This window comes from Scyliorhinus torazame, chromosome 29 (genome assembly GCF_047496885.1).
Source record: "Scyliorhinus torazame isolate Kashiwa2021f chromosome 29, sScyTor2.1, whole genome shotgun sequence".
NCBI classification, from domain to species: Eukaryota; Metazoa; Chordata; class Chondrichthyes; order Carcharhiniformes; family Scyliorhinidae; genus Scyliorhinus; species Scyliorhinus torazame.
Window position 1 is genome coordinate 2,065,376 of NC_092735.1, and position 27,843 is coordinate 2,093,218.

Here is a 27,843-nt window from a genome sequence, read left to right on the forward strand (position 1 = left end):
GTTAGGATCCGGAATGTTCTGTCTGAGAGAGAGACAGATTCACACAGCGAGTGGTTAGGATCCGGAATGTTCTGTCTGAGAGTGAGAGAGTTTCACGCAGCGAGTGGTTTGGATCCGGAATGTTCTGTCTGAGAGAGAGACAGATTCACACAGCGAGTGGTTAGGATCCGGAATGTTTTGTCTGAGAGAGAGACAGATTCACACAGCGAGTGGTTAGGATCCGGAATGTTCTGTCTGAGAGCGAGAGAGACAGATTCACACAGCGAGTAGTTAGGATCTGGAATGTTCTGTCTGAGAGAGAGAGAGACAGATTCACACAGCGAGTGGTTATGATCCGGAATGTTCTGTCTGAGAGTGAGAGAGTTTCACACAGCGAGTGGTTAGGATCCGGAATGTTCTGTCTGGGAGTGAGAGACAGATTCACACAGCGAGTGGTTAGGATCCGGAATGTTCTGTCTGAGAGAGAGACAGATTCACACAGCGAGTGGTTAGGATCCGGAATGTTCTGTCTGAGAGTGAGAGAGACAGATTCACACAGCGAGTGGTTAGGATCCGGAATGTTCTGTCTGAGAGAGAGAGAGACAGATTCACACAGCGTGTGGTTAGGATCCGGAATGTTCTGTCTGAGAGAGAGAGAGACAGATTCACACAGCGAGTGGTTAGGATCCGGAATGTTCTGTCTGGGAGTGAGAGACAGATTCACACAGCGAGTGGTAAGGATCCGGAATGTTCTGTCTGAGAATGAGAGACATTCAAACAGCGAGTGGTTAGGATCCAGAATGTTCTGTCTGAGAGAGAGACAGATTCACACAGCGAGTGGTTAGGATCCGGAATGTTCTGTCTGAGAGTGAGAGACAGATTCACACAGCGAGTGGTTAGGATCCGGAATGTTCTGTCTGAAAGTGAGAGAGACAGATTCACACAGCGAGTGGTTAGGATCCGGAATGTTCTGTCTGAGAGTGAGAGAGACAGATTCACACAGCGAGTGGTTAGGATCCGGAATGTTCTGTCTGTGAGTGAGAGAGACAGATTACACAGCGAGTGGTTAGGATCCGGAATGTTCTGTCTGAGAGCGAGAGAGACACATTCACACAGCGAGTGGTTAGGATCCGGAATGTTCTGTCTGAGAGTGAGAGAGACATATTCGCACAGCGAGTGGTTAGGATCCGGAATGTTCTGTCTGGGAGTGAGAGAGACAGATTTACACAGCGAGTGGTTAGGGTCCGGAATGTTCTGTCTGAGAGTGAGAGAGATTCACACAGCGAGTGGTTAGGATCCGGAATGTTCTGTCTGAGAGTGAGGCAGATTTACACAGCGAGCGGTTAGGATCCGGAATGTTCTGTGTGAGAGTGAGAGAGATTCACACAGCGAGTGGTTAGGATCCGGAATGTTCTGTCTGAGAGTGAGACAGATTCACACAGCGAGTGGTTAGGATCCGGAATGTTCTGTCTGAGAGTGAGAGAGATTCACACAGCGAGTGGTTAGGATCCGGAATGTTCTGTCTGAGAGTGAGAGAGACAGATTCACACAGAGAGTGGTTAGGATCCGGAATGTTCTGTCTGAGAGTGAGACAGATTCACACAGCGAGTGGTTAGGATCCGGAATGTTCTGTCTGAGAGTGAGAGAGACAGATTCACACAGCGAGTGGTTAGGATCCGGAATGTTCTGTCTGAGAGAGAGACAGATTCACTCAGCGAGTGGTTAGGATCCGGAATGTTCTGTCTGAGAGTGAGAGAGACAGATTCACACAGCGAGTGGTTAGGATCCGGAATGTTCTGTCTGAGAGTGAGAGAGACAGATTCACACAGCGAGTGGTTACGATCCGGAATGTTCTGTCTGAGAGTGAGAGAGACAGATCCACACAGCGAGTGGTTAGGATCCGGAATGTTCTGTCTGAGAGTCAGAGAGACAGATTCACACAGCGAGTGGTTAGGATCTGGAATGTTCTGTCTGAGAGTGAGACAGATTCACACAGCGAGTGGTTAGGCTCCGGAATGTTCTGTCTGAGAGTGAGAGAGACAGATTCACACAGCGAGTGGTTAGGATGCGGAATGTTCTGTCCGAGAGTGAGAGAGACAGATTCACACAGCGAGCGGTTAGGATCCGGAATGTTCTGTCTGAGAGTGAGAGATTCACACAGCGAGTGGTTAGAATCCGGAATGTTCTGTCTGAGAGTGAGAGAGATTCACACAGCGAGTGGTTAGAATCCGGAATGTTCTGTCTGAGAGTGAGAGAGACAGATTCACACAGTGAGTGGTTAGGATCCGGAATGTTCTGTCTGGGAGTGAGAGACAGATTCACACAGCGAGTGGTTAGGATCCGGAATGTTCTGTCTGAGAGAGAGACAGATTCACACAGCGAGTGGTTAGGATCCGGAATGTTCTGTCTGAGAGTGAGAGAGTTTCACACAGCGAGTGGTTTGGATCCGGAATGTTCTGTCTGAGAGAGAGACAGATTCACACAGCGAGTGGTTAAGATCCGGAATGTTCTGTCTGAGAGAGAGACAGATTCACACAGCGAGTGGTTAGGATCCGGAATGTTCTGTCTGAGAGCGAGAGAGACAGATTCACACAGCGAGTAGATAGGATCTGGAATGTTCTGTCTGAGAGAGAGAGAGACAGATTCACACAGCGAGTGGTTATGATCCGGAATGTTCTGTCTGAGAGTGAGAGAGTTTCACACAGCGAGTGGTTTGGATCCGGAATGTTCTGTCTGGGAGTGAGAGACAGATTCACACAGCGAGTGGTTAGGATCCGGAATGTTCTGTCTGAGAGAGAGACAGTTTCACACAGCGAGTGGTTAGGATCCGGAATGTTCTGTCTGAGAGTGAGAGAGACAGATTCACACAGCGAGTGGTTAGGATCCGGAATGTTCTGTCTGAGAGAGAGAGAGACAGATTCACACAGCATGTGGTTAGGATCCGGAATGTTCTGCCTGAGAGAGAGAGAGACAGATTCACACAGCGAGTGGTTAGGATCCGGAATGTTCTGTCTGGGAGTGAGAGACAGATTCACACAGCGAGTGGTTAGGATCCGGAATGTTCTGTCTGAGAATGAGAGACATTCAAACAGCGAGTGGTTAGGATCCAGAATGTTCTGTCTGAGAGAGAGACAGATGCACACATCGAGTGGTTAGGATCCGGAATGTTCTGTCTGAGAGTGAGAGACAGATTCACACAGCGAGTGGTTAGGATCCGGAATGTTCTGTCTGAGAGCGAGAGAGACAGATTCACACAGTGAGTGGTTAGGATCCGGAATGTTCTGTCTGAGAGTGAGAGAGACAGATTCACACAGCGAGTGGATAGGATCCGGAATGTTCTGTCTGTGAGTGAGAGAGACAGATTACACAGCGAGTGGTTAGGATCCGGAATGTTCTGTCTGAGAGCGAGAGAGACAGATTCACACAGCGAGTGGTTAGGATCCGGAATGTTCTGTCTGAGAGTGAGAGAGACATATTCGCACAGCGAGTGGTTAGGATCCGGAATGTTCTGTCTGGGAGTGAGAGAGACAGATTCACACAGCAGTGGTTAGGATCCGGAATGTTCTGTCTGAGAGTGAGAGAGATTCACACAGCGAGTGGTTAGGATCCGGAATGTTCTGTCTGAGAGTGAGGCAGATTTACACAGCGAGCGGTTAGGATCCGGAATGTTCTGTCTGAGAGTGAAAGAGATTCACACAGCGAGTGGTTAGGATCCGGAATGTTCTGTCTGAGAGTGAGACAGATTCACACAGCGAGTGGTTAGGATCCGGAATGTTCTGTCTGAGAGTGAGAGAGATTCACACAGCGAGTGGTTAGGATCCGGAATGTTCTGTCTGAGAGTGAGAGAGACAGATTCACACAGCGAGTGGTTAGGATCCGGAATGTTCTGTCTGAGAGTGAGACAGATTCACACAGCGAGTGGTTAGGAACCGGAATGTTCTGTCTGAGAGAGAGACAGATTCACACAGCGAGTGGTTAGGATCTGGAATGTTCTGTCTGAGAGTGAGAGAGACAGATTCACACAGCGAGTGGTTAGGATCCGGAATGTTCTGTCTGAGAGTGAGACAGATTCACACAGCGAGTGGTTAGGATCCGGAATGTTCCGTCTGAGACTGAGAGACAGATTCACACAGCGAGTGGTTAGGATCCGGAATGTTCCGTCTGAGACTGAGAGACAGATTCACACAGCGAGTGGTTAGGATCCGGAATGTTCTGTCTGTGAGTGAGAGAGACAGATTCACACAGCGAGTGGTTAGGATCCGGAATGTTCTGTCTGAGAGAGAGACAGATTCACACAGCGAGTGGTTAGGATCCGGAATGTTCTGTCTGAGAGTGAGAGAGAGAGATTCACACAGCGAGTGGTTCGGATCCGGAATGTTCTGTCTGAGAGAGAGAGATTCACTCAGCGAGTGGTTAGGATCCGGAATGTTCTGTCTGAGAGTGAGAGAGACAGATTCACACAGCGAGTGGTTAGGATCCGGAATGTTCTGTCTGAGAGTGAGAGAGACAGATCCACACAGCGAGTGGTTAGGATCCGGAATGTTCTGTCTGAGAGTGAGAGAGACAGATTCACACAGCGAGTGGTTAGGATCCGGAATGTTCTGTCTGAGAGTGAGACAGATTCACACAGCGAGTGGTTAGGATCCGGAATGTTCTGTCTGAGAGTGAGAGCGACAGATTCACACAGCGAGTGGTTAGGATCCGGAATGTTCTGTCTGAGAGTGAGAGAGACAGATTCACACAGCGAGTGGTTAGGATCCGGAATGTTCTGTCTGAGAGTGAGAGAGACAGATTCACACAGCGAGTGGTTAGGATCCGGAATGTTCTGTCTGAGAGTGAGAGAGACAGATTCACACAGCGAGTGGTTAGGATCCGGAATGTTCTGTCTGAGAGTGAGAGAGACAGATTCACACAGCGAGTGGTTAGGATCCGGAATGTTCTGTCTGAGAGTGAGAGAGACAGATCCACACAGCGAGTGGTTAGGATCCGGAATGTTCTGTCTGAGAGTGAGAGAGACAGATTCACACAGCGAGTGGTTAGGATCCGGAATGTTCTGTCTGAGAGTGAGACAGATTCACACAGCGAGTGGTTAGGATCCGGAATGTTCTGTCTGAGAGTGAGAGAGACAGATTCACACAGCGAGTGGTTAGGATCCGGAATGTTCTGTCTGAGAGTGAGAGAGACAGATTCACACAGCGAGTGGTTAGGATCCGGAATGTTCTGTCTGTGAGAGTGAGAGAGACAGATTCACACAGCGAGTGGTTAGGATCCGGAATGCTCTGTCTGAGAGTGAGAGAGACAGATTCACACAGCGAGTGGTTAGGATCCGGAATGTTCTGTCTGAGAGTCAGAGAGACAGATTCACACAGCGAGTGGTTAGGATCCGGAATGTTCTGTCTGAGAGTCAGAGAGACAGATTCACACAGCGAGTGGTTAGGATCTGGAATGTTCTGTCTGAGAGTGAGACAGATTCACACAGCGAGTGGTTAGGATCCGGAATGTTCTGTCTGAGAGTGAGACAGATTCACACAGCGAGTGGTTAGGATCCGGAATGTTCTGTCTGAGAGTGAGAGAGATTCACACAGCGAGTGGTTAGAATCCGGAATGTTCTGTCTGAGAGTGAGAGAGATTCACACAGCGAGTGGTTAGGATCCGGAATGTTCTGTCTGAGAGTGAGAGAGATTCACACAGCGAGTGATTAGAATCCGGAATGTTCTGTCTGAGAGTGAGAGAGATTCACACAGCGAGTGGTTAGGATCCGGAATGTTCTGTCTGAGAGTGAGAGAGATTCACACAGCGAGTGGTTAGAATCCGGAATGTTCTGTCTGAGAGTGAGAGAGATTCACACAGCGAGTGGTTAGGATCCGGAATGTTCTGTCTGAGAGTGAGAGAGACAGATTCACACAGCGAGTGGTTAGGATCCGGAATGTTCTGTCTGAGAGTGAGAGAGATTCACACAGCGAGTGGTTAGGATCCGGAATGTTCTGTCTGAGAGTGAGAGAGATTCACACAGCGAGTGGTTAGAATCCGGAATGTTCTGTCTGAGAGTGAGAGAGATTCACACAGCGAGTGGTTAGGATCCGGAATGTTCTGTCTGAGAGTGAGAGAGATTCACACAGCGAGTGGTTAGAATCCGGAATGTTCTGTCTGAGAGTGAGAGAGATTCACACAGCGAGTGGTTAGGATCCGGAATGTTCTGTCTGAGAGTGAGAGAGACAGATTCACACAGCGAGTGGTTAGGATCCGGAATGTTCTGTCTGAGAGTGAGAGAGATTCACACAGCGAGTGGTTAGGATCCGGAATGTTCTGTCTGAGAGTGAGAGAGATTCACACAGCGAGTGGTTAGAATCCGGAATGTTCTGTCTGAGAGTGAGAGAGATTCACACAGCGAGTGGTTAGGATCCGGAATGTTCTGTCTGAGAGAGAGACAGATTCACACAGCGAGTGGTTAGGATCCGGAATGTTCTGTCTGAGAGAGAGACAGATTCACACAGCGAGTGGTTAGGATCCGGAATGTTCTGTCTGAGAGTGAGAGAGACAGATTCACACAGCGAGTGGTTAGGATCCGGAATGTTCTGTCTGAGAGTGAGAGAGTTTCACACAGCGAGTGGTTTGGATCCGGAATGTTCTGTCTGGGAGTGAGAGACAGATTCACACAGCGAGTGGTTAGGATCCGGAATGTTCTGTCTGAGAGAGAGACAGATTCACACAGCGAGTGGTTAGGATCCGGAATGTTCTGTCTGAGAGTGAGAGAGACAGATTCACACAGCGTGTGGTTAGGATCCGGAATGTTCTGTCTGAGAGAGAGAGAGAGACAGATTCACACAGCGAGTGGTTAGGATCCGGAATGTTCTATCTGGGAGTGAGAGACAGATTCACACAGCGAGTGGTTAGGATCCGGAATGTTCTGTCTGAGAGTGAGAGAGATTCAAACAGCGAGTGGTTAGGATCCGGAATGTTCTGTCTGAGAGAGAGACAGATTCACACAGCGAGTGGTTAGGATCCGGAATGTTCTGTCTGAGAGTGAGAGACAGATTCACACAGCGAGTGGTTAGGATCCGGAATGTTCTGTCTGAGAGCTAGAGAGACAGATTCACACAGCGAGTGGTTAGGATCCGGAATGTTCTGTCTGAGAGTGAGACAGATTCACACAGCGCGTGGTTAGGATCTGGAATGTTCTGTCTAAGAGTGAGAGAGACAGATTCACACAGCGAGTGGTTAGGATCCGGAATGTTCTGTCTGAGAGTGAGAGAGACAGATTCACACAGCGAGTGGTTAGGATCTGGAATGTTCTGTCTGAGAGAGAGAGAGACAGATTCACACAGCGAGTGGTTAGGATCCGGAATGTTCTGTCTGAGAGTGAGAGAGTTTCACACAGCGAGTGGTTTGGATCCGGAATGTTCTGTCTGGGAGTGAGAGACAGATTCACACAGCGAGTGGTTAGGATCCGGAATGTTCTGTCTGAGAGAGAGACAGATTCACACAGCGAGTGGTTAGGATCCGGAATGTTCTGTCTGAGAGTGAGAGAGACAGATTCACACAGCGTGTGGTTAGGATCCGGAATGTTCTGTCTGAGAGAGAGAGAGAGACAGATTCACACAGCGAGTGGTTAGGATCCGGAATGTTCTGTCTGGGAGTGAGAGACAGATTCACACAGCGAGTGGTTAGGATCCGGAATATTCTGTCTGAGAGTGAGAGAGATTCAAACAGCGAGTGGTTAGGATCCGGAATGTTCTGTCTGAGAGAGAGACAGATTCACACAGCGAGTGGTTAGGATCCGGAATGTTCTGTCTGAGAGTGAGAGACAGATTCACACAGCGAGTGGTTAGGATCCGGAATGTTCTGTCTGAGAGCTAGAGAGACAGATTCACACAGCGAGTGGTTAGGATCCGGAATGTTCTGTCTGAGAGAGAGAGAGATTCACACAGCGAGTGGTTAGGATCCGGAATGTTCTGTCTGAGAGTGAGAGAGACAGATTCACACACCGAGTGGTTAGGATCCGGAATGTTCTGTCTGAGAGTGAGAGAGACAGATTCACACAGCGAGTGGTTAGGATCCGGAATGTTCTGTCTGAGAGTGAGAGAGATTCACACAGCGAGTGGTTAGGATCCGGAATGTTCTGTCTGAGAGTGAGACAGATTTACACAGCGAGCGGTTAGGATCCGGAATGTTCTGTCTGAGAGTGAGAGAGATTCACACAGCGAGTGGTTAGGATCCGGAATGTTCTGTCTGAGAGTGAGACAGATTCACACAGCGAGTGGTTAGGATCCGGAATGTTCTGTCTGAGAGTGAGAGAGACAGATTCACACAGCGAGTGGTTAGGATCCGGAATGTTCTGTCTGAGAGTGAGAGAGATTCACACAGCGAGTGGTTAGGATCCGGAATGTTCTGTCTGAGAGTGAGAGAGACAGATTCACACAGCGAGTGGTTAGGATCCGGAATGTTCTGTCTGAGAGTGAGACAGATTCACACAGCGAGTGGTTAGGATCCGGAATGTTCTGTCTGAGAGAGAGACAGATTCACACAGCGAGTGGTTAGGATCTGGAATGTTCTGTCTGAGAGTGAGACAGATTCACACAGCGAGTGGTTAGGATCCGGAATGTTCTGTCTGAGAGAGAGACAGATTCACACAGCGAGTGGTTAGGATCCGGAATGTTCTGTCTGAGAGTGAGAGAGACAGTTTCACACAGCGAGTGGTTAGGATCCGGAATGTTCTGTCTGAGAGTGAGGGAGATTCACACAGCGAGTGGTTAGGATCCGGAATGTTCTGTCTGAGAGTGAGAGACAGATTCACACAGCGAGTGGTTAGGATCCAGAATGTTCTGTCTGAGAGTGAGACAGATTCACACAGCGAGTGGTTAGGATCCGGAATGTTCTGTCTGAGAGAGAGACAGATTCACACAGCGAGTGGTTAGGATCCGGAATGTTCTGTCTGAGAGCGAGAGAGACAGATTCACACAGCGGGCGGTTAGGATCCGGAATGTTCTGTCTGAGAGTGAGACAGATTCACACAGCGAGTGGTTAGGATCCGGAATGTTCTGTCTGAGAGTGAGAGAGACAGATTCACACAGCGAGTGGTTAAGATCCGGAATTTTCTGTCTGAGAGTGAGAGACAGATTCACACAGCGAGTGGTTAGGATCCGGAATGTTCTGTCTGAGAGAGAGACAGATTCACACGGCGAGTGGTTAGGATCCGGAATGTTCTGTCTGAGAGTGAGACAGATTCACACAGCGAGTGGTTAGGATCCGGAATGTTCTGTCTGTGAGTGAGAGAGACAGATTCACACAGCGAGTGGTTAGGATCCGGAATGTTCTGTCTGAGAGTGAGACAGATTCACACAGCGAGTGGTTAGGATCCGGAATGTTCTGTCTGAGAGCGAGAGAGACAGATTCACACAGCGAGTGGTTAGGATCCGGAATGTTCTGTCTGAGAGCGAGAGAGACAGATTCACACAGCGAGTGGTTAGGATCCGGAATGTTCTGTCTGAGAGTGAGAGAGACAGATTCACACAGCGAGTGGTTAGGATCCGGAATGTTCTGTCTGAGAGTGAGAGAGACAGATTCACACAGCGAGTGGTTAGGATCCGGAATGTTCTGTCTGAGAGTGAGAGAGACAGATTCACACAGCGAGTGGTTAGGATCCGGAATGTTCTGTCTGAGAGTGAGAGAGACAGATCCACACAGCGAGTGGTTAGGATCCGGAATGTTCTGTCTGAGAGTGAGAGAGACAGATTCACACAGCGAGTGGTTAGGATCCGGAATGTTCTGTCTGAGAGTGAGACAGATTCACACAGCGAGTGGTTAGGATCCGGAATGTTCTGACTGAGAGTGAGAGAGACAGATTCACACAGCGAGTGGTTAGGATCCGGAATGTTCTGTCTGAGAGTGAGAGAGACAGATTCACACAGCGAGTGGTTAGGATCCGGAATGTTCTGTCTGTGAGAGTGAGAGAGACAGATTCACACAGCGAGTGGTTAGGATCCGGAATGCTCTGTCTGAGAGTGAGAGAGACAGATTCACACAGCGAGTGGTTAGGATCCGGAATGTTCTGTCTGAGAGTCAGAGAGACAGATTCACACAGCGAGTGGTTAGGATCCGGAATGTTCTGTCTGAGAGTCAGAGAGACAGATTCACACAGCGAGTGGTTAGGATCTGGAATGTTCTGTCTGAGAGTGAGACAGATTCACACAGCGAGTGGTTAGGATCCGGAATGTTCTGTCTGAGAGTGAGACAGATTCACACAGCGTGTGGTTAGGCTCCGGAATGTTCTGTCTGAGAGTGAGAGAGACAGATTCACACAGCGAGTGGTTACGATCCGGAATGTTCTGTCTGAGAGTGAGAGACAGATTCACACAGCGAGTGGTTAGGATCCGGAATGTTCTGTCTGAGAGAGAGACAGATTCACACGGCGAGTGGTTAGGATCCGGAATGTTCTGTCTGAGAGTGAGACAGATTCACACAGCGAGCGGTTAGGATCCGGAATGTTCTGTCTGAGAGTGAGACAGATTCACACAGCGAGTGGTTAGGATCCGGAATGTTCTGTCTGTGAGTGAGAGAGACAGATTCACACAGCGAGCGGTTAGGATCCGGAATGTTCTGTCTGAGAGTGAGACAGATTCACACAGCGAGTGGTTAGGATCCGGAATGTTCTGTCTGTGAGTGAGAGAGACAGATTCACACAGCGAGTGGTTAGGATCCGGAATGTTCTGTCTGAGAGTGAGACAGATTCACACAGCGAGTGGTTAGGATCCGGAATGTTCTGTCTGTGAGTGAGAGAGACAGATTCACACAGCGAGTGGTTAGGATCCGGAATGTTCTGTCTGAGAGTGAGAGAGATTCACACAGCGAGTGGTTAGGATCCGGAATGTTCTGTCTGAGAGTGAGACAGATTCACACAGCGAGTGGTTAGGATCCGGAATGTTCTGTCTGTGAGTGAGAGAGACAGATTCACACAGCGAGTGGTTAGGATCCGGAATGTTCTGTCTGAGAGTGTGTGTGGGGAGTGGAGTCGCTGATTCGCGGCTGCAGCTTCTCAGCTTCCCGAGTGGCAATCCCAACTCCAATGAATCGGACACCGTGTTTCATTTTAAATTGGAATTGGTTGTGTGCGGCGTGGCGTCGGTGCAGGCCCAGGCCCAATAACGGCTGGAGGATTGATCTTAGAACGGCGCCGATTTTGCTGTGGTAGAACTTCTCCGATTCAATCCCAGAGTCAACACCTGTCTTCTGGCACCGAGATCTCTGCCTACAATGTTTTGGCCTCAACTACTTCCAGTGGTAACGAATTCCACTCTCTGGGTGACACAATTACTCCTCATCTCTGTCCGAAATGGTCAACGCCATATCCTCAGACTGTGACCCCTGGTTCTGGACACCCCCACCATCAGGAACATCCTTCCTCCATCCACCCTGTCCAGTCCTGTTAGAATTTTATACGTCTCTATGAGATCCCCCTCATTCTTCTGAACTCCAGCGAGAACAATCCCAACCGAGTCAATCTCTCCTCCTATGACATTCCCGCCATCCCTGGAATCAGTCTGGTAAACCTTCGCTGCACTCCCTCGAGAGCAAGAACATCCTTCCTCAGAGAAGGAGACCAAAACTGCCCACACTACTCCAGGTGTGGCCTCACCAAGGCCCTGTACAATTGCAGCAACACATCCCTGCTTCTATACTCAAAACCTCTCGCAATGAAGGCCAACATACCATTAGCCTTCTTTACCGCCTGCGGCACCTGCATGTTCCCCAAGTAAATACAGAGAAGTTATTTCCCTGGGGGGGGGGGGGGGGGGGGGGGGAGTGGTGGGGGGGGGGGAGGGACTGCAACTCTGTCCCCCACCCTCGCAAAAGGCTGCAGGCGCGAGGGTTACCAGACTGAGATTGTCACATGTTTATTGGGTCGGGAATGAGAGAAAAGGTAGGTAAATGGAATTGAGGTGCAAGTTGGTCATTATCTCATTGAACAGGCTCGATGGGCTGATTGGCTTTCTCCTCTTATGTTGCTGCAATCCACCACAGCTAGGTTTTCATGGAGACTCCACTGCGTGTCTGCATTGTGCTGGGAACCATGTTCTGTCCCCATTTCCAACAGATCCTATTTTCTTGGGTGTGGGGACAAGGGAGGGACATGACTCACACATGGGGAAACCTGAGTTTAGGAGAGCCATTTGAACTCAGTGCTGAGTTTAAACAGCCCCCATTGAAATGAATGAAAATCGCTTATTGTCACAAGTAGGCTTCAAATGAAGTGACTGTGAAAAGCCCCTAGTCGCCACATTCCGGCGCCTGTTCGGGGAGGCTGGTACGGGAATTGAACCGTGCTGCTGGCCTGCCTTGGTCTGCTTTAAAAGCCAGCTATTTAGCCCAGTGTGCTAAACCAGCCAGCCTATTTTCACTGGAATTAGGATTTTATCCCACAGTGTATGAGTTATAACCTTTTGGGGTACACATAAATACTCACATGGGCCGGATAAAGTTGGTGGAACTGTCAAGTTATTTAAATCCCCTGCCCTTTAAAAATTGATAAATAAAACAGCTAACCTGTTTCAGTGAGTTGAAAAAAGGTGCTTGCAGTGTCAATAGCTTTTTGATGACGTAAGTGCTATTGTTGCAGAATTATTACTGCTTGATACTTCATAGAATCATAGAATGTACAGTGCAGTAGGAGGCCATTAGCTCATTGAAACTGCACCGGTCATTGGAAAGAACACCATACCCAAGCCCACACCTCCACCCTATTCCCATAACCCAGTAACCTCACCCAACCTTTTTGGACACTCAGGGTAATTTTATCATGGCCAATCCACCTAACCTGCATATCTTTGGACTGTGGGAGGAAACCAGAGCACCCGGAGGAAACCCACGCAGACACGGGGAGAACGTGCAGACAGTGACCCAAGCTGGGTATCAAACCTGGAACCCTGGCGCTGTGAAGCAACTGTGCTAACCAACATGCCACCGTGCTGCCCTCAAATACTTGAAGGAATTAAACTGTATTTATTGGACTTTCATGAATGAGTGTTCCTCTATACAGTGAAGTCCATAAGAGATATTTAGAACTTTATTTTATTTCATATCAGCATGACTCCTGAGGTCTGCCCATCATGAATTGGGTAAGTTGCCATTGACGGTGTGAGGGCGCAGGGTGGTGGGTAGGGTTGGCACAAATTTGGCATCGGGGATATAAGGGACCATGGGACTAGGTGAGGGCATGTGTTGTCATGTACAGGCATGGGGAGTGGTTGGGGAGCCAAATATTTCACAAAACAAAACATAAAGTCCCACTGAACCAATGCAGATCTTTAAAATAACCCAACTCGCCACTCAACTCACCCTCCGCCCATCTCCAACCTGCATCTAGCAGAGGGGCAGGGGGGGTTACAGAGTCCATTCCTCACCCACAACCCGCCCCTCCCCCCAAATAAAGATCCCACCCCCCGAGCCACTCTAACCCGAGGAGGGGGGGGCAGGTGACGATCCGGGGATTACCCAGCGCTGCCCGCCTGCTCGGGGAGTGGAAATCCAGGCCCCGGCTGTGGGAGTTTAGACAGATTATTACGGGTTGGCGCTTCTCGATCACTACTTACCCACGGCCTTGAGGGTTGCGTATTTATTGTAGTCCTGGCCTTGTGGGGGAGCAGAGGCCATTCGCTGCAGGATGTTGTTGTGGGCATGAGGTGGTCCCAGCTGGGAGATATTTGGTGATGAGATGGCGGCGTTATTCAAGTGAAGTTGATCTGTGGAGGGAAACAAGACACCAATCACCGGGCTGGGGGAACCAATCACAGCTTGCTGGCCATTCACACACACCTCACTAGAGGCTAACATGTCTATTTGCTGGTGGGGCAATGGGCCAGGATTAGATCCTCAATTCCGCCGCACAAACCCAAACAGATTAGGGGCACTGGTTCGATTCCTGGTGAGGCAGATCCTAACGTGGAGAGTGAGGCCCTTCACATCCCTGAGTCAGCAAAGGACAAATTCAGCCATAGTTCCCCTCGTTCAGTCAGTTTTGAGTGGGTCTCCCACATTCTACAGTCTGTGAACTTATAGAATCATAGAATCCTTTAAGCAGGCCATTCGGCCCATCGAGTCTGAAGCCCATGTCTACATCCTATCCCCTTAACCTTACCTAATCTTGTGGACACTAAGGGCAATTTATCATGGCCAATCCACCTAACCTGCACATCTTTGGACTGTGGGAGGAAACCGGAGCACCCGGAGGAAACCCACGCACACACGAGGAGAACGTGCAGATTCCGCACAGACAGTGACCCAAGCTGGAATCGAACCTGGGACCTTGGCACTGTGAGGCAGTAGTGCTAACCACTGTGCCGCCTAGAAAGGTGTTAATACGGAAGGTGTTAATAGCGGCTCCAATATTCTTTCCAGCCCATTCCTAACGAGGTATTTCGCCCACTCTTACTGCCAGCCATTGGCGTGTGTTGGGGGGGGATTTTGCAGGTTGATTCTCAACCTGTTCAGCCGGGATCCGTATCCGTATCCGTCTATTCCCATCCTATTCATGTATTTGTCAAGACACTCCCTAAATGTTACTTTCGTCCCTGCTTCCACCACCTCCTCCGGTAGCGAGTTCCAGGCACCCACTGCCCTGTGTGAAAAACCCTCCCTCGCACATCTCCCCGAAACTTTATGAACCCACCTTCCTTGGACATCAGCTCCTGGGGTGGGACTCGAACCTGCAGCTCCTGGGGCGGGACTAGAACCTGCAGCTCCTGGGGCGGGACTAGAACCTGCAGCTCCTGGCTCAGAGGCAGGGACACTAACCCACTGCGCCACGAGATGACCTCACGGTTAAGTAAGTGTGATGTAGAAAGGTAAAGAAGGAGAGGTTGATGGAGTGAGGTTAAGTGTGGCGGCAGGTGATTCACGTGGAGCTCAAATACCAGGAAGGGCCAATTGGGCTGAACGTACTCCCCACAAACCCTAACAGCGGTCACAAACCTGATCCAGCTGCAAACTTTGAAACTAAAGAAATGTTTTGAAACGTGAAGGGTTAAACTAAAGTTTATTTATAGCGAGATAAAAGGCGCCATAAAAGAAAAGAGCTTGAGGCGGCTCTGGAACGAGCAGCAGCAACGCGGACGCACATCTGCATTCGAAGCCTCATCAAATGTGTCAACGTCCAATCGATTACAGATGAATCATCTCCCACTGGGAAGCTGCTCATCTCAGCTGCACAGACCAGCGACAGGGATTAGGAGATCTTTGGCTCCCACTTACTGGCGGGCCTGCTCATTGTGACGTCTACTAAAGTCCAGGGGTGCAAAATCCTTGCCCCCCTCCCATGCCCCCTAATTCAACCCACTTCTACCCTCAGCACTGAGCACTGCATTCTGGGTGGGAGGTGGGCGCAGACTTTTAGATAAATTTAGATTTAGATTCGATTTATTGTCACGTGTATCGAGGTACAGTGAAAAATATTAGAACATAGAACATACAGTGCAGAAGGAGGCCATTCGGCCCATCGAGTCTACACCGATCCACTTCAGCCCTCACTTCCACCCTATCCCCGTAACCCAGTAACCCCTCCTAACCTTTTTGGATACGAAGGGCAATTTATCACATAAATCCACCGAACCTGCACATCTTTGGACTGTGGGAGGAAACCGGAGCACCCGGAGGAAACCCACGCACACACGGGGAGAACGTGCAGACTCCTCACAGACAGTGACCCAAGCCGGGAATCGAACCTGGAACTCTGGCACTGTGAAGCCACAGTGCTAACCACTGTGCTACCTTGCTTGCCCTATTGTTCTGTCTACAGTACAGGTAGATCGTTCTACACGTGAAAAGATAGGACACACATAAACACACAATGTAAATACACAGACATCAGGTGAAGCATACAGAATGTAGTACTACTCAGTGGAGAAGATGAATGAAGAGATCAGTTCAGTTCATAAGAGGGTCATTTAGGAGTCTGGTAACAGCGGGGAAGAAGCTGTTTTTGAGTCTGTTCGTGCGTGTTTTCAGGCTTCTTTATTTCCTGCCCGATGGAGGAGGTTGGCAGAGTGAGTAAGCCGGGTGGGAGGGGTCTTTGATTATGCTGCCCGCTTTCCCCAGGCAGCAGGAGGTGTAGATGGAGTCAATGGATGGGAGGCAGGTTCGTGTGATGGACTGGGCGGTGTTCACGACTCTCTGGTCCTAGGCCGAGCAGTTGCCATACCAGGCTGTGATGCAGCCCGGTAGGATGCTTTCTATGGTGCATCTGTAAAAGTTGGTAAGGGTTAATGTGGACCTGCCGAATTTCCTTAGTTTCCTGAGGAAGTATAGGCGCTGTTGTCCCTGCCAGGGGGCTGGATGGATCCCTGGCCATGAATGGGTCGGCCTACTCTCCATTCCAGGCAACATTCAGGTAAATCTCCTTTGCACCTTTTCCAAAGCTTCCACAGCCTTCCTAAAATGAGGCGACCAGAACTGTACACAGTACTCCAAATGTGGCCTTACCAAAGTTTTGTACAGCTGCATCATCACCTCATGGCTCTTAAATTCAATCCCTCTGTTAATGAACGCTAGCACACCATAGGCCTTCTTCACAGCTCTATCCACTTGAGTGGCAACTTTCAAAGATGTATGAACATAGACCCCAAGATCTCTCTGCTCCTCCACATTGCCAAGAACTCTACCATTAACCCTGTATTCCGCATTCATATTTGTCCTTCCAAAATGGACAACCTCAGACTTTTCGGGGTTAAACTCCATCTGCCACTTCTCAGCCCAGCTCTACATCCTATCCATGTCTCTTTGCAGCCGACAACAGCCCTCCTCACTATCCACAACTCCACCAATCTTCGTATCGTCTGCAAATTTACTGACCCACCCTTCAACTCCCTCATCCAAGTCATTAATGAAAATCACAAACAGCAGAGGACCCAGAACTGATCTCTGCGGTACGCCACTGGTAACTGGGATCCAGGCTGAATATTTGCCATCCATCACCACTCTCTGACTTCTATCGGTTAGCCAGTTCGTTATCCAACTGGCCAAATTTCCCACTATCTCATGCCTCCTTACTTTCTGCAGAAGCCTACCATGGGGAACCTTTTCAAATGCCTTACTAAAATCCATGTACACTTCATCCACTGCTTTACCTTCATCCATATGCTTGGTCACCTTCTCAAAGAATTCAATAAGACTTGTGAGGCAAGACCTACCCCTCACAAATCCGTGCTGACTATCCCTAATCAAGACACAAGCAGTGTCTTTCCAGATGCTCAGAAATCCTATCCTTCAGTACCCTTTCCATGACTTTGCCGACCACCGAAGTAAGACTAACTGGCCTGTAATTCCCAGGGTTATCCCTAGTCCCTTTTTTGAACAGAGGCACGACATTCGCCACTCTCCAATCCCCTGGTACCACCCCTGTTGACAGTGAGGACGAAAAGATCATTGCCAACGGCTCTGCAATTTAATCTCTTGCTTCCCATAGAATCCTTGGATATATCCCGTCAGGCCCCGGGGACTTGTCTATCCTCAAGTTTTTCAAAATGCCCAACACATCTTCCTTCCTAACAAGTATTTCCTCGAACTTACCAGTCTGTTTCACACTGTCCTCTCCAACAATATGGCCCCTCTCATTTGTAAATACAGAAGAAAAGTACTCATTCAAGACCTCTCCTATCTCTTCAGACTCAATACACAATCTCCCGCTACTGTCCTTGATCGAACCTACACTCGCTCTAGTCATTCTCATATTTCTCACATATGTGTAAAAGGCCTTGGGGTTTTCCTTGATCCTACCCGCCAAAGATTGTTCATGCCCTCTCTTAGCTCTCCTAATCTCTTTCTTCAGTTCCCTCCTGGCTATCTTGTATCCCTCCAATGCCCTGTCTGAACCTTGTTTCCTCAGCCTTACATAAGTCTCCTTTTTCCTCTTAACAAGACATTCAACCTCTCTTGTCAACCATGGTTCCCTCACTCGACCATCTCTTCCCTGCCTGACAGGGACATACATATCAAGGACACGTAGTACCTGTTCCTTGAACAAGTTCCACATTTCACTTGTGTCCTTCCCTGACAGCCTATGTTCCCAACTTATGCACTTCAATTCTTGTCTGACAACATCGTATTTACCCTTCCCCCAATTGTAAACATTGCCCTGTTGCACGCACCTATCCCTCTCCATTACTAAAGTGAAAGTCACAGAATTGTGGTCACTATCTCCAAAATGCTCCCCCACCAACAAATCTATCACTTGCCCTGATTCATTACCAAGTACTAAATCCAATATTGCCCCTCCTCTGGTTGGACAATCTACATACTGTGTTAGAAAAGCTTCCTGGACACACTGCACAAACACCACCCCATCCAAACTATTTGATCTAAAGAGTTTCCACTCAATGTTTGTGAAGTTAAAGTCGCCCATGACTACTACCCTGTGACTTCTGCACCTTTCCAAAATCTGTTTCCCAATCTGTTCCTCCACATCTCTGCTACTATTGGGGGGCCTATAGAAAACTCCTAACAAGGTGACTGCTCATTTCCTATTTCTGACTTCAACCCATACTACCTCAGTAGGCTGATACTCCTCGAACTGCCTTTCTGCAGCTGTTATATTATCTCTAATTAACAATGCCACCCCCCCACCTCTTTTACCACCCTCCCTAATCTTATTGAAACATCTATAACCAGGGACCTCCAACAACCATTTCTGCCCCTCTTCCATCCAAGTTTCCGTGATGGCCACCACATCGTAGTCCCAAATACCGATCCATGCCTTAAGTTCACCCACCTTATTCCTGATGCTTCTTGCGTTGAAGTATATACACTTCCATCTCCGTGCCTGCAAATACTCTCCTTTGTCAGTGTTCCCTTCCCCACTGTCTCATTACACGCTTTGGCGTCCTGAATATCGGCTACCTTAGTTGCTGGACTACAAATCTGGTTCCCATTCCCCTGCCAAATTAGTTTAAACCCTCCCGAAGAGTACTAGAAAACCTCCCTCCCAGGATATTGGTGCCCCTCTGTTTCAGATGCAACCCGTCCTGCTTGTACAGGTCCCACCTTCCCCAGAATGCGCTCCAATTATCCAAATACCTGAAGCCCTCCCTCCCTCCTGACTTCTGGCTGCTCCCCCTCCCCCTTGAGGATCCTGAAGACATGGACTAATTTCTAAACGGTGACAAAATTCATAATGCTGAAGTGCAAAGGGACTTGGGAGTCCTAGTCCAGGGTTCTCTAAACATAAACTTGCAGGTTGAGTCTGTAATTAAGAAAGCAAATGCAATGTTGTCATTTATCTCAAGAGGCTTGGAATATAAAAGAAGGGATGTACTTCTGAAGCTTTATAAAGCATTAGTTAGGCTCCAATTAGAATACTGTGAGCAATTTTGGGCCCCACACCTCTGGAAGGACATACTGGCACTGGAGCGGGTCCAGCAGAGATTCACACAGATGATCCCAGGAATGGTAGGCCTAACATACGATGAACGTCTGAGGATCCTGGGATTATATTCATTAGAGTTTAGGAGGTTGAGGGGAGATCTAATAGAAACTTACAAGATAATGAATGGCTTAGATAGGGTGGACGTAGGGAAGTTGTTTCCATTAGCAGGGGAGACTAGGACCCGGGGGCACAGCCTTAGAATAAAAGGGAGTCACTTTAGAACAGAGATGAGGAGAAATTTCTTCAGCCAGAGAGTGGTGGGTCTGTGGAATTCATTGCCACAGAGGGCGGTGGAGGCCGGGACGTTGAGTGTCTTTAAGACAGAAGTTGATAAATTCTTGATTTCTCGAGGAATTAAGGCCTATGGAGAGAGAGCGGGTAAATGGAGTTGAAATCAGCCATGATTGAATGGTGGAGTGGACTCGATGGGCCGAATGGCCTTACTTCCGCTCCTCTGTCTTATGGTCTTATAATCGGTCAAATATCCGTTCAAATCTTCACCAATCAAAAACCAATCGATTTCACTTCGGAAATTTGCAATTGGCCCCCGCCCTGAACAATCTATTGGGGGGGCTGGGGGTGAGTTCCAGATCTCCAGTGCCCTTTGTGTGAAGCACTGCTTCCCGACTCCATTCCAGAATATCCTGGTAAGCTGAGATTCGGACAGAGGGAATGGGGAGGAGAAAATATTAGCCAGGATTGAATGGCGGAGCAGACTCGATGGGCTGAGTGGCCTAATTCTGCTCCTATGTCTTCTGGACCCCCGCCTCCACCCCCCTGCCAATTTATTATGGGGAGCACGGCGGCACAGTGGTTAGCACTGCTGCCTCACAGCTCTAGGGTCCCAGGTTCGATTCCGGCTTGGGTCACTGTCTGTGCGGAGTCTGCACGTTCTCCCCGCGTCTGCGTGGGTTTCCTCCGGGTGCTCCGGTTTCCTCCCACAGTCCAAAGATGTGCAGGTTAGGTGGACTGGCCATGATAAGTTGCCCTTACTGTCCTGAAAGGTTGGGTGGGGTTACGGGGATAGAGGGATGGTGTGGGCTTGGGTAGGGTGCTCTTTGTAATGGCCGGTGCAGTCTCGATGGGCCGAATGGCCTCCTTCTGCACTGTACGTTCTATGATTCTATGATTCCCCCGTTCTTTCACCTCTTTTATGAATATTCCTGGCATTGGGAGGGAGCCAATCCTAGTTCAGTGCCACGCGAGTTGTAAGATTGTCTGACCTGTGTGAAAATCCCTCAGGAAAGTTCGTTCACTCCACAGGCCGTGGGGCCTGGCTCTCATTCTGGGCCCTCAGTTTCATCGCACACGTCCTCAAAGAAGGATTCTCCCATTAAATTCCCACCCGGACTGTGAGCTGCAATGATCTGAAGTCGAGAGCATTGTTCTCCTTTCCCATTGTCACATCCGATCTGTCTTTGAGATGAGGGTCACAGCCATGCCGCAGGGATTTCTGCCGCAGATATTCTATCCGGGTGGCATTCAGCCACATTGACAACTGGAAGGAGCTCGCAGACATTGAGGCTGTCGCAGACGATGGGGCTGTTCTATTTATACAGGGGATGTTCGGGAGTTTGCCAACAACGACACACTCACACTGAGGCTCAGCCTGGTTACCTGACAGCTCCACACATCTGCAGGCTGCCCGCTGTCAGAGAGCCCGGGCCCCAGCCACCGGCTCCAGCTGCCGGCCCTGGGGGGGAGCGTCGGTGGCCAGGGTGGGGTGGAGGTGGGGGAAACGCAGCGCCTCAGAGAAGCAGGAAATGCTGCAAAATGTTCAGCTTCCCCCTTCCACCCTCCTCCTGCTTCTCGCAGCACCCCCCCCCCCCCCCCCCCCTCTCCTCTCCTCTCTATCTCTTCACAGAATCACAGAGTGATACGGCACAGAAGAGTCTCTTTGGCCCATCCAGCCTGCCCCGACACATGAAAAACCCCTGGGACGGCAGGGTGGCACAGTGGTTAGCACTGCTGCCTCACAGCACTAGGGAACCGGGTTCAATCTGGCCTCAGTTCACTGTCTGTGCGGAGTCTGCACGTCCTCCCCGTGTGTGCGTGGGTTTCCTCCGGGTGCTCCGGTTTCCTCCCACAGTCCAAAGATGTGCGGGTTCGGTGGATTGACCGTGATAAATTGCCATTAGTGTCCAAAAGGTTAGGAGGGGTTATTGGGTTACGAGGATAGGGTGGGGGTGTGGGCTTGGGTAGGGTGCTCTTTCCAAGGGCCAGTGCAGACTCGATGGGCCGAATGGCCTCCTTCTACACTGTAAATTCTATGACCAGCCAGCACTGGGCCCACAGCCGCGAATGTTAAGACGAGCCAAGTGCCCACCCAGGTACGTTTTAGAGGATGTGATGTAACCAATTCTCTGGCACCTCCCCCGAGGCCAGAGATGAATTAAAATTTGGATCAGAGTCCCTGCAATCTCCTCCCTCGCCTCCCCCAGCATCCTGGGACACAATTCATCCGGACCTGGAGATTTCTCCACTTTTTAGCCTGCCAACACCTCCAATACCTTGGGCGGGATTCTCCGCCCCCCCCGCTGGGTCGGAGAGTCGGCGGAGGACGGCGTGAATCCCGCCCCTGCCGGCTGCTGAATTCTCCGGCACTGGCGGGGTGAGAATCTGCTGTGCCGGTCAGCGGCCGCCGGTAGCGGCACCCCCCGGCGATTCTCCGGCCCGCGATGGGCTGAGTGGCCGCCGAGTCCTTATCGGCGGGACCTGGCTGCGCGGGCGGCCTCCGGGGTCCTCGGGGGGGACGCGGGGGGATCTGGCATCGGGAGGTGCCCCCACGGTGGCCTGGCCCGCGATCGGGGCCCACCGGTCCGTACGCGGAGAAGATCCCCCCCCGCGCATGCGCTGGGGTGACGCCAGCACCCGCTGGGGCTCCCGCGCATGCGCCGGGTCACGGAGAATCCCGCCCCAGGTCCCTCCTCATAACAATTTGCTCAAGGACCTCACAGTCTCCCCGAGTTCCGTATCTGCCTCCTCATTCTCTTGGCTGAAGACAGATATAAAATAATTGTTCAACACCCTACCAATGTCCTCTGGCTCCACCCACAGGTTCCCTGTTGGACCCTACTCTTTCCCTGCTTATCCTCTTCCCATTGATATCGAATATTGTGGGATTTTCCCTACTTTTACCAGCCAGAGCTTTCTCATATCCCCTCTTTGCTCCCCTAATTGCTTTCTGAAGCTCCGTCCTGCACTGTCTGTACTTCACCAACACCTCCGCTCATTTGCTCCCTTTGTACTTGCTAAAAGCCTCGCTTTAAAAAAATAATCTTTATTGTCACAAGCAGGCTTACATTAACACTGCAATGAGGTTACTGTGAAAAGCCCCTAGTCGCCACATTCCGGCGCCTGTTCGGGTACACGGAGGGAGAATTCAGAATGTCACAAACTATTTTTGCAACTTGTCCATAACAAACTTAAATTTGCTATGTTGAGGTCGCTATCACCAAAATGCTCCCCTCATAATTTTGAACACCTGAATTTCTCCCTCAGGCATTTTCCTCAAATGTGTGAAACTAAAAGATTCTTTTCCACTTCAGATCCTGAAGCTAGAGTTAAAATAGGATTAAATTGGCACTTTCACTTCCTGAAACACAAAGTGTCAGCGCATCTCCACAAATGGGGTTTAATTTTCAGGAGATGGGATCTCTGTTTGCCAGTCAAGAGGAAGTCCAACCTCAGAGAACTGCTGGCCTATCTGACTGGCTGGCAATTGTCCCAGCCCAGCAGAGGGCACAGGGGGCAGGCAGGAGGCCCCGGGATCCAGGACCCAGTAAATGTGGGGATTTGAGGGGCAGGAAGGGAAGGTGAGGCCCGAGAAGGGGGTTGGGTGGTCTTGGTTAGGGGAAGGTGTCTGAAGTTGAAAGGAGGCTGTTGATCGAGGCACCACCCATCCTCACTTCCCGCCCAAGGCCTGAGCAGGGTCACTTTCTGGAGCCTTAACACCTCCTGCCAATCTGAAAATTGGCTGGGAACTGCCCTTAAGTGGTCGTTAAATGAGGTCAATTAAAGACCTCTGTTGGGACAAAGGCAGACAGGCCAACCTCATCTCCATTTGGCGAGGACGGGTGGATGAGAGGCCTCTGGGAAGGTCATTCGAGGAGTTTTATGACCCTTGGGCTACCAACCGTGGGAGAATATAAAATTCGGCCATAGATACAGGTGGGTGTTGTCAAATCGTTCGGAGCACCAATGAGCAAGGATTGAGATGACTTTACAAAAGTCTCAACTCTGCCCGTCTCTTACTCTGTGAAGCCTTCATTTCGGATTCAAAACTTTGTTGTGTTTATTGATGGTTCTCTCTGGCCCGGACCTCAGCCTAGTTCGACAATGCAGACAGAGAAGGTAAGAGGCTGATTGGCTAGTTCACAAAGTACCCATCCGTCAAATAGCAACAATTAGATCAATCAAACATCCTCAACATCAAAATGCACAGCGACTGAGCCAGCGCTGGGGATCCCTGGAGAGAAACTAAACACTCGCGCGAAGAATTGGGTTTTAAAGAGTCTTAAAGGAGGTGAGAGAGAGGGGGTGAGAGAGAGAGCGAGAGAGAGAGTGAGAGAGAGCCAGCTGATCTTGCAACATACAAGACATAACACATTATAGCATCGCGGGTTGGGGTGGTGTGGAGGTGGTGAGGGGTGGTGAGGGGTGGTGTGGAGGTGGTGTGGAGGTGGTGTGGGGTGGTATGGGGTGGTGAGGGGTGGTATGGGGTGGTGAGGGGTGGTGTGGAGGTGGTGTGGAGGTGGTGTGAAGGTGGTGAGGGGTGGTGTGGGGTGGTGAGGGGTGGTATGGGGTGGTGAGGGGTGGTGTGGGGTGGTGTGGGGTGGTGAGGGGTGGTATGGGGTTGTGAGGGGTGGTGTGGGGTGGTGAGGGGTGGTGTGGAGGTGGTGAGGGGTGGTGTGGGGTGGTGAGGGGTGGTGAGGGGTGGTGTGGGGTGGTGTGGAGTTGGTGAGGGGTGGTGTGGAGTGGTGTGGGGGTGGTGAGGGGTGGTGAGGGGTGGTGAGGGGAGGTGTGGGGTGGTGAGGGGTGGTGTGGAGGTGGTGTGGAGGTGGTGAGGGGTGGTGAGGGGTGGTGTGGGGTGGTGAGGGGTGGTGAGGGGTGGTGTGGGGTGGTGTGGAGGTAGTGTGGGGAGGTGAGGGGTGGTGTGGGATGGTGTGGGGTGGTGAGGGTGGTGTGGGATGGTGAGGGGTGGTGAGGGGTGGTGAGGGGTGGTGTGAGATGGTGAAGGGTGCTGAGGGGTGGTGTGGGGTGGTGTGGAGGTGGTGTGGAGGTGGTGAGGGGTGGTATGGGGTGGTGAGGGGTGGTATGGGGTGGTGAGGGGTGGTGTGGGATGGTGAGGGGTGGTGAGGGGTGGTGAGGGATGGTATGGGGTGGTATGGGGTGGTGAGGGGTGGTGTGGGGTGGTGAGGGGTGGTGAGGGGTGGTGTGAAGGTGGTGAGGGGTGGTGTGGGGTGGTGAGGGGTGGTATGGAGGTGGTGAGGGGTGGTATGGGGTGGTGAGGGGTGGTGTGGGGTGGTGAGGGGTGGTGTGAAGGTGGTGAGGGGTGGTGTGGGTGGTGAGGGGTGGTATGGGGTGGTGAGGGGTGGTGTGGGGTGGTGAGGGGTGGTGTGGGATGGTGAGGGGTGGTGAGGGGTGGTGTGGGGTGGTGAGGGGTGGTATGGGATGGTGAGGGGTGGTGAGGGGTGGTGTGGGGTGGTGAGGGGTGGTGTGGAGGTGGTGAGGGGTGGTGTGGAGGTGGTGTGGGGTGGTGAGGGGTGGTGTGAAGGTGGTGAGGGGTGGTGTGGGGTGGTGAGGGGTGGTATGGGGTGGTGTGGGGTGGTGAGGGGTGGTGTGGGGTGGTGTGGGGTGGTGAGGGATGGTGAGGGGTGGTGAGGGGTGGTGTGGGGTGGTGAGGGGTGGTGTGGGGTGGTGAGGGGAGGTGTGGGGAGGTGTGGAGGTGGTGTGGAGGTGGTGTGGGGTGGTGAGGGGTGGTGAGGGGTGGTGTGGAGGTGGTGAGGGGTGGTGTGGGGGTGGTGAGGGGAGGTGTGGAGGTGTGTGTGGAGGTGGTGTGGGGTGGCGAGGGGTGGTGTGGGGTGGTGAGGGGTGGTGAGGGGTGGTGAGGGGTGGTGTGGGATGGTGAGGGTTGGTGAGGGGTGGTGTGGGATGGTGAGGGGTGGTGTGGAGGTGGTGAGGGGTGGTGAGGGGAGGTGTGGAGGTGGTGTGGAGGTGGTGTGGGGTGGTGAGGGATGGTGAGGGGTGGTGTGGGGTGGTGTGGGGTGGTGTGGGGTGGTGTGGGGTGGTGAGGGGTGGTGAGGGGTGGTGTGGGGTGGTGAGGGGTGGTGAGGGGTGGTGTGGGATGGTGAGGGTTGGTGAGGGGTGGTGAGGGGTGGTGAGGGGTGGTGAGGGGTGGTGTGGGTGGTGAGGGGTGGTGAGGGGTGGTGTGGGGTGGTGTGGGGTGGTGTGGGGTGGTGTGGGGTGGTGTGGGGTGGTGAGGGGTGGTGAGGGGTGGTGTGGGATGGTGAGGGGTGGTGAGGGGTGGTGAGGGGTGGTGAGGGGTGGTGTGGGATGGTGAGGGGTGGTGAGGGGTTGTGTGGAGGTGGTGAGGGGTGGTGAGGGGTGGTGTGGAGGTGGTGTGGGGTGGTGAGGAGGTGGTGAGGGGTGGTGAGGGGTGGTGTGGGATGGTGTGGGGGTGGTGTGGAGGTGGTGAGGGGTGGTGAGGAGGTGGTGAGGGGTGGTGAGGGGTGGTGTGGGATGGTGTGGGGGTGGTGTGGGGTGGTGAGGGGTGGTGTGGAGGTGGTGAGGGGTGGTGAGGAGGTGGTGAGGGGTGGTGAGGGGTGGTGTGGGATGGTGTGGGGGTGGTGTGGAGGTGGTGAGGGGTGGTGAGGAGGTGGTGAGGGGTGGTGAGGGGTGGTGTGGGATGGTGTGGGGGTGGTGTGGGGTGGTGAGGGGTGGTGTGGAGGTGGTGAGGGGTGGTGAGGGGTGGTGTGGGATGGTGTGGGGGTGGTGTGGGGTGGTGAGGGGTGGTGAGGGGTGGTGAGGGGTGGAGTGGGGGTGGTGTGGGGTGGTGAGGGGTGGTGTGGAGGTGGTGAGGGGTGGTGAGGAGGTGGTGAGGGGTGGTGAGGGGGTGGTGAGGGGTGGTGAGGGGTGGTGAGGGGTGGAGTGGGGGTGGTGTGGGGTGGTGAGGGGTGGTGTGGAGGGGTGAGTGGTGGTGAGGAGGTGGTGAGGGGTGGTGAGGGGTGGTGAGGGGTGGTGAGGGGTGGTGTGGAGGTGGTGAGGGGTGGTGAGGGGTGGTGAGGGGTGGTGAGGGGTGGTGTGGGGTGGTGTGGAGGTGGTGTGGAGGTGGTGTGGGGTGGTGTGGGGTGGTGTGGGGTGGTGTGGAGGTGGTGTGGGGTGGTGTGGGGTGGTGTGGGGAGGTGTGGGGTGGTGTGGGGTGGTGAGGGGTGGTGTGGGGTGGTGAGGGGGTGGTGTGGAGGTGGTGTGGGGTGGTGTGGGGTGGTGTGGGGAGGTGTGGGGAGGTGTGGGGTGGTGTGGGGTGGTGTGGGGTGGTGAGCGGTGGTGTGGAGGTGGTGAGGGGTGGTGTGGGGTGGTGAGGGGTGGTGTGGAGGTGGTGTGGGGTGGTGTGGGGGTGGTGTGGGGAGGTGTGGGGTGGTGTGGGGTGGTGAGGGGTGGTGTGAGATGGTGAGGGGTGCTGAGGGGTGGTGTGGGGTGGTGTGGAGGTGGTGTGGGGTGGTGTGGGGTGGTGTGGGGAGGTGTGGGGTGGTGTGGGGTGGTGAGGGGTGGTGTGGGGTGGTGTGGGGTGGTGTGGGGTGGTGAGCGGTGGTGTGGAGGTGGTGAGGGGTGGTGTGGGGTGGTGAGGGGTGGTGTGGAGTGGTGTGGGGTGGTGAGGGGTGGTGTTGGGTGGTGAGGGGTGGTGTGGAGTGGTGTGGAGTGGTGTGGGGTGGTGTGGGGTGGTGAGGGGTGGTGTGGGGTGGTGTGGAGGTGGTGAGGGGTGGTGTGGGGTGGTGAGGGGTGGTGTGGAGTGGTGTGGAGTGGTGTGGGGTGGTGTGGGGTGGTATGGAGGTGTTGAGGGGTGGTGAGGGGTGGTGTGGAGGTGGTGAGGGGTGGTGTGGGGTGGTGAGGGGTGGTGTGGAGTGGTGTGGAGTGGTGTGGGGTGGTGTGGGGTGGTATGGAGGTGGTGAGGGGTGGTGAGGGGTGGTGTGGGAGGTGGTGAGGGGTGGTGTGGGGTGGTGAGGGGTGGTGTGGAGTGGTGTGGGGTGGTGAGGGGTGGTGTTGGGTGGTGAGGGGTGGTGTGGAGTGGTGTGGAGTGGTGTGGGGTGGTGTGGGGTGGTATGGAGGTGGTGAGGGGTGGTGAGGGGTGGTGTGGAGGTGGTGAGGGGTGGTGTGGGGTGGTGAGGGGTGGTGTGGAGTGGTGTGGGGTGGTGAGGGGGTGGTGTTGGGTGGTGAGGGGTGGTGTGGGGTGGTGTGGA

At 52.3% G+C, this 27,843-nt stretch overlaps 1 protein-coding gene across 1 annotated transcript in view; it reads right to left on the reverse strand.

Moving 5' to 3' along the window:
- The window catches only part of LOC140403811 (protein shisa-9-like), a 749,350-nt gene that overhangs the window by 27,711 nt on the left and 693,796 nt on the right, over window positions 1-27,843 (reverse strand). Inside the window, exon 4 of the mRNA XM_072491969.1 lies at window positions 13,566-13,715. Within this exon, the coding sequence (XP_072348070.1) occupies window positions 13,566-13,715 (150 nt within the window). The remainder of the gene's footprint in view (window positions 1-13,565; window positions 13,716-27,843) is intronic.